Source organism: Borostomias antarcticus (genome assembly GCF_949987555.1).
Source record: "Borostomias antarcticus genome assembly, chromosome: 12".
Classification (NCBI taxonomy): Eukaryota; Metazoa; Chordata; class Actinopteri; order Stomiiformes; family Stomiidae; genus Borostomias; species Borostomias antarcticus.
This window is the reverse complement of record NC_140245.1, coordinates 2,176,206-2,182,205: the sequence shown is the minus strand read 5'-3', so window position 1 is coordinate 2,182,205 and position 6,000 is coordinate 2,176,206. Positions and strand designations below refer to the sequence as shown.

At 45.4% G+C, this 6,000-nt stretch overlaps 1 protein-coding gene across 1 annotated transcript in view; it reads left to right on the top strand.

The window, feature by feature from the left end:
• The window catches only part of myom1a (myomesin 1a (skelemin)), a gene marked incomplete at its 5' end in the record, with an annotated part of 33,865 nt that overhangs the window by 25,590 nt on the left and 2,275 nt on the right, over positions 1 to 6,000 (top strand). Inside the window, 9 exons of the mRNA XM_084447172.1 lie at positions 707 to 766; positions 1,281 to 1,348; positions 1,948 to 2,073; positions 3,228 to 3,315; positions 3,671 to 3,709; positions 3,853 to 3,958; positions 4,457 to 4,620; positions 4,835 to 4,871; positions 5,531 to 5,553. Of these exons, the coding sequence (XP_084303298.1) occupies positions 707 to 766; positions 1,281 to 1,348; positions 1,948 to 2,073; positions 3,228 to 3,315; positions 3,671 to 3,709; positions 3,853 to 3,958; positions 4,457 to 4,620; positions 4,835 to 4,871; positions 5,531 to 5,553 (711 nt within the window). The remainder of the gene's footprint in view (positions 1 to 706; positions 767 to 1,280; positions 1,349 to 1,947; positions 2,074 to 3,227; positions 3,316 to 3,670; positions 3,710 to 3,852; positions 3,959 to 4,456; positions 4,621 to 4,834; positions 4,872 to 5,530; positions 5,554 to 6,000) is intronic.

The following is a 6,000-nucleotide window of genomic DNA, read 5'->3' as shown; positions in this document are numbered from 1 at the left end:
CTGCCCTGGTCGCTGGCTTTACTGCAATGACAGTGTATTTCCATCAGGGGGCAGCAGAGGACCATATTTCATAGTGATTCAGTGTAGTAGATAAATTAGGACCATATTTCATAGTGACTGAGTGTAGTAGATACATATGGTCCATATTTCATAGTGGTTGAGTGTAGTAGATGAATTAGGACCATATTTCATAGTGATTCTGTGTATTAGATAAATGTATGTACTTGTGTAGATAGTGCATACAGACCAGTAGATTGTGGATTACAAGTTTAAAGTCGCACTGAAACGGACGTTTGAGATCATCTAACTTCCGTAGTTTGACGTATTTCCGACAAGCAAGCTATGAGGGTGGGACATATGTTTAGAGGAATTTGATTGGAACATTGACAAGTGGACGGGTTTTAAGAACTTTAGACAGATTCGATAGAAGGATAGCGTTGATTGTCATGAGATTATTGGCCTAAAATCTCAGGTACCTATTGTCGTCATTGCACGTGATCTACCGTTTTCCAGGAAGTAAGAAATTATATACTTTGATATAAGATTACAACAAAAGTAGAATTTTGTAAATGTTTTGGCACATATCGTTGAATAGGTGAACACTTTGACCAATTATGTGAACCAAAATGGGACAGAATTCTTTTTTCATTTTAGTGCGACTTTAAGGCCATGTATTACTTTCTGTTTTGTTGTTACTGTCTTATAGAGTTCAGAGAGCTGCAGAGGAAGTCTGAATTTGAGAGGGCAGAATGGGTCAGAAGACAAGGTATGTATACACACACTGTACCCCTGTCGAACAGGCCTCAACGCTCAGCCACTTACAGTGAGAGTACAGTACATATCCCTGTCTAACAGGCCTCAATCACTTTTAATTACAGTACCTGTCAGTCCTCAATCACTTTTAATTACAGTACCTATCCCTGTCTAACAACCCTCAATCACCTCCTGTGATAGATCACATGTTACTAACAGTCCTCAATGCTCAGTCACCTTCATTCTGTCCAGACAACGCAGGCACACTCTAACAGAACCCTGGCAGATCGTACTAATCGCACCATAATAGCATAACCATAATCAGACCATAATCACACCATAATAGCATAATGCTAATCAGACCATAATCACACCATACTAGCATAATGGCAATCAGACCATAATCACACCATAATAGCATAATGGCAATCAGACCATAATCACACCATAATAGCATAATTATGCTACTGTACATAATGCTAGCTGGTAAAAGTGTTCAGTCAGTCAGCGTGTTCTCTCTCATACAGGGCCTCACTTCGTGGAGTACCTGAGCTTCACCGTGACCCCAGCATGTGACGTGCTGCTGAAAGGAAAAGTAAGAGACTTGATTTAGTGTGAAAAACATTCAGATGTGTGAATCCGAAAGAGTAACAGGCGTTCGTGTGGACGATGCCCCGTGTCTCACATCTCTGTCTCATCTCTCTCTGTCTCCACCTTTCTCTGTCTCATCTCTCTCTGTCTTCATCTCTCTCTGTCTCTCCATCTGTCTCTGTCTCATCTCTCTCTGTCTCATCTCTCTCTGTCTCCATCTGTCTCTGCCTCATCTCTCTCTGTCTCCACCGGTCTCTCTGTCTCCACCTGTCTCTGTCTCATCTCTCTCTGTCTCCACCTGTCTCTGTCTCTACCTGTCTCTGTCTCCACCTGTCTCTCTGTCTCCACCTGTCTCACTGTCTCCACCTGTCTCTCTGTCTCCACCTGTCTCTGTCTCATCTCTCTCTGTCTCCATCTCTCTCTGTCTCCACCTGTCTCTGTCTCCATCTCTCTCTGCCTCATCTCTCTCTATCTCCACCTGTCTCTGTCTCACCTGTCCCTGTCTCCACCTGTCTCTGTCTCCATCTGTCTCTGTCTCATCTCTCTCTGTCTTCATCTCTCTCTGTCTCCACCTGTCCCTGTCTCCACCCGTCTCTCTCACAGCTGGGGAACATCAAGCCCGAGACGGAGATCGAGTGGTTCAGGGACGGCCTCGAGATCCAGGAGGATGACGAGGATCACGCCAAGATCGAGATGAAGAACGAACTGCTGACCTTTAACATCGGAAAGGTCAGAGGTCGCGGGGCAGACGCTGTCCTGCTGTTGCTATGGCTCGTTTAAAAAAAAAAAAAGAATAGTCACATGACGCGATGTTTTTGATGCGATGGCACTTCAGGCCGCGTGACCTCATACCCTGTCCCTCTCTGATGATGTCATAATATAGATGGACACTTCGACAGTGTTGCAGACTTGGTAGGCTGTACTATGGGTTTTATGGTGATGCCTCTCAAAGATTTAGGAGGACGTTATCAAATTCACTAATGTGGATATGTGTGGTAATGTGAATACATTGTTGATTCTGAAGTTTGACTTAAGTATAACTGTATTCATTTTTCATTCATTTATACCCATATAATATCCTAAATATATATTGTATTATAATATATATACATAATATATTATAATGTAATATATAAATAAAATATATTATATAATATAGAAAAATATAATATATTATTCTAATATAGAAAAATATAATATTATAATCATATATATGTATATATAATACATATTACTCTGTGTGTTACACTAGTTTGTTCATGATACATATGGGTGTACTCAATCTTACTGGACTGGCTAACACATTCATGCCAACATGCATATTGTCTAGAGTCTAAGCTATCATTCTGAGGTGAACGTACATGATCAGGATACATTTCCAAGTCAAAGACGGTTCCAGTGAGATTGACTGCACACTGTCATCCTCAACATACCTCTCGAATCTGAGAGGGGAGTCGGTGCATGTGTTTAGGAGAGGGGCAACCCTTCCCTGCCTGTCCTGTAGGTGGCGCTGTCATTAACAAGCTAATCTGTCTAATTTACAGTGTGTGTTTAAGAAAGACAAAGCGACTGTGGAGAAAAAGAAACCGCCGACGGAGGCCCCACCTGCAAGACCAAAAGTCTGGACAGACCTAAGCTTTTGTCGCCATAAGTTGTCGCCTAAAAACAACGTGTTTCTCGTCTCCCTTTTATCTGTCGTTCCTGTCGAGCCTGCTGCATGCGAGGCAGGAGAAAAGCTTGCCTTTTCCGTGTCGTGGTCTCTCTGTCTCATCCTATCTCTGTTGCAGTGTCTGTCTAAGAATTCTGGTCCCCGTCTCAACATGCAGTGTCATTGCCGTGCGGCCGTCGTCGGGTCCTGACTCTTGTTCTGTCTCTCCGTCTAGCTGTCCAAGCAGGACGCCGGCGTTTACGAGGTCAGAGTTAAGGATGTGAGAGGGAAGGATAAGAGCGTGTTTGATCTGACTGAAGCAGGTACGTTTTTGCGATGTTTCCTCAATGTTCTGGTCACTCCTTGTACTGTATCAAATCAAATCAAACTTTATTTGTGTAGCGCATTTTATACAGAGGCAACACAAAGCGCCTTACAGAGAGCAATGGGGGGGGGGGGGGGGGGGGCATAGGTCCCACCCCTACATATTCCATGTATGTCAGTAGTACAGTACCTGTGCTACAGTACCATGCATTCCTTGCATGTCAGCATCCGATCAGGGCCATATACAGGGCAGATCTGGCACTTGTGGCTTAGTTCCGGCCCATATATGGCCCAGATCCGCTTGCTATCTGGGTGAAGGTCCCTGGCTGATGTTTTGGTTCCTCTCTCTTCCAGGATACCAGACCGTGTTGAACGAGCTCTTCAGGGTTATCGGTGAGTATCCGTTTAACGATACACCCACGGAAACAAGCTTTCAAACACAACGTTTTCTCTGCCAGCGAACCGTCTGGTTCGTGTCGTCCAGAGGCCCCGTCTCTGGTGCTGACCGAGGCGTCCTCTCCCTTGTGTCCTCGCAGCCAACTCGTCCACGGAGATCAGCGTCCTCAGCACCGAGCACGGCATCATGCTCTACTCCTTCGTCACGTACTACTGCGAGGAGCTGCGCGTCAGCTGGCTCCAGAAGTAGGTGGTCCTCCGTGCGCATAGACCCCCCCCCTCTGCTCACCTCGGCCAGCCCCCCCCCCCCAATCTATAGCTTCGATCGTATGCGAGGAGTAGCCCGGCCCCAGACGTTCGAATCCGCCCACTAAATATCAGCTGATTCTTGAAGTTGTCAATGGCTGACAGTTCAGCCTGATATCGGGCTATGGGAGGAGGGCACTAGTGCATGTTTTGGAGAGAGGGTTAGAGAAGGGAATGAGAAAAGGAGTAGATTCCGCACACTGGAGCATATAGAAAACGTTCCCAATAGTTTATTAAATATTGACGTTTCGATCTTATTCGATCTTCATCAGAATGATGGTTAGAGAAGTGAGACACATGGTCTACACTCTTCCTTGCTCTTTTTTTATCTCAATGGTAGTCCTTTTAACAACTCCTATTCCATTATAACGTGGTGGTTTGTCGTGTAAGCAGCCTTCTAGTGGCGTGATGTAACTATGCGCTGTCTCTCTGTGTTAGAGAGGCGAAGATCGCCCACTCAGACAGAGTGCAGTGTGGTGTGACCGGCGAGCAGCTGTGGCTGAAGATCAACGAGCCCACGGAGAAGGACAAGGGGAAATACGCCATTGACATCTTCGACGGCAAGAGCGGGCTCAAGAGAGTGTTTGATCTGTCTGGTCAAGGTAAGCACGGAGCGGACGTAATCTCTCATCGCTAACCACGGTCACAAACGCCGTTGACATTTACCGTTGGACGCGTCAGCGCGACGGGTAGACCCACGTCAGTGTCTCTGCGCTATATCGACTATGTCAAGTTGACATTTGCTGTAGGATCAACTTGTGGTGCCCCTTGAAATAAAGGTTAGAATGCACTAATTGTTTGTTCATGTTATTCCAGCTTGGGAGGACGCGTTTGAGGAGTTCCAGAGGTTGAAGTAAGTTTGAATACTCTCCTGAATACTGGACCTGCTGGAAAATAGTTTTCTTTCAGATACATCAGCACCAGGAAATACTATTCATCACAAACCAAAATAAGACAACGGTGTGTCTGTGTGTCCTCATACAGTACGGAAGCCCCAACTCAGAGGAAAATGTCCTGACATTGTATAAAATAACCTGTTCTGACCCAAACCCTATAAATACCCTGTTCTGACCCTAACCCTATAAATACCCTGTTCTGACCCTAACCCTATAAATACCCTGTCCTGTCCCTAACCCTATAAATACCCTGTTCTGTCCCTAACCCTATAAATACCCTGTTCTGTCCCTAACCCTATAAATACCCTGTTTTGTCTCTAACTCTATAAATACCCTGTCCTGTCCCTAACCGTATAAATACCCTGTTCTGTCTCTAACCGTATAAATACCCTGTCCTGTCTCTAACCCTATAAATACCCTGTCCTGTCCCTAACCCTATAAATACCCTGTTTTGTCTCTAACCCTATAAATACCCTGTTTTGTCTCTAACCGTATAAATACCCTGTTCTGTCTCTAACCGTATAAATACCCTTTTCTGTCTCTAACCGTTTAAATACCCTGCTCTGACTGTATGTGACACCATCTTGCCGCTGACTTTGTCTCCTTCCCTCCTCAGGGCTGCAGCGATCGCAGAAAGAAGTAAGGGATCATTTATGCTTCTTGATCTTCCCACAGGCTTGCTGTCTCTATCATTACATAACAGTCTTCCTGTACTGGCCTTCTAAGGGCATTTGTGAATATGAGCTGATACCACGACAAGCTCACATACAATACAAATGGATATTACTTATTATGGGGCGGCTGTGGCTCAGCAGGTAGAGCGGGTCGTCCAATGATCGTAGGGTCGGCGGTTCGAATCCCGGCACCTCCTGTCCACATGTCGTAGTGTCCTTGGGCAAAGACACTGAACCCCATATTGCTCTCAATGAGCAGGCTGGCATGGCAGCTGCCGCCATTGGTGTGTGAATGTTTGTGTGAATGGGTGAATGAGAGGCCATTGCGCCGTATAAGTGCAGTCCGTTTGTGACCATCTGCTACCTTACCACTACAGGCCACCAAAAATAACACACTGCACCTTTAATAAAA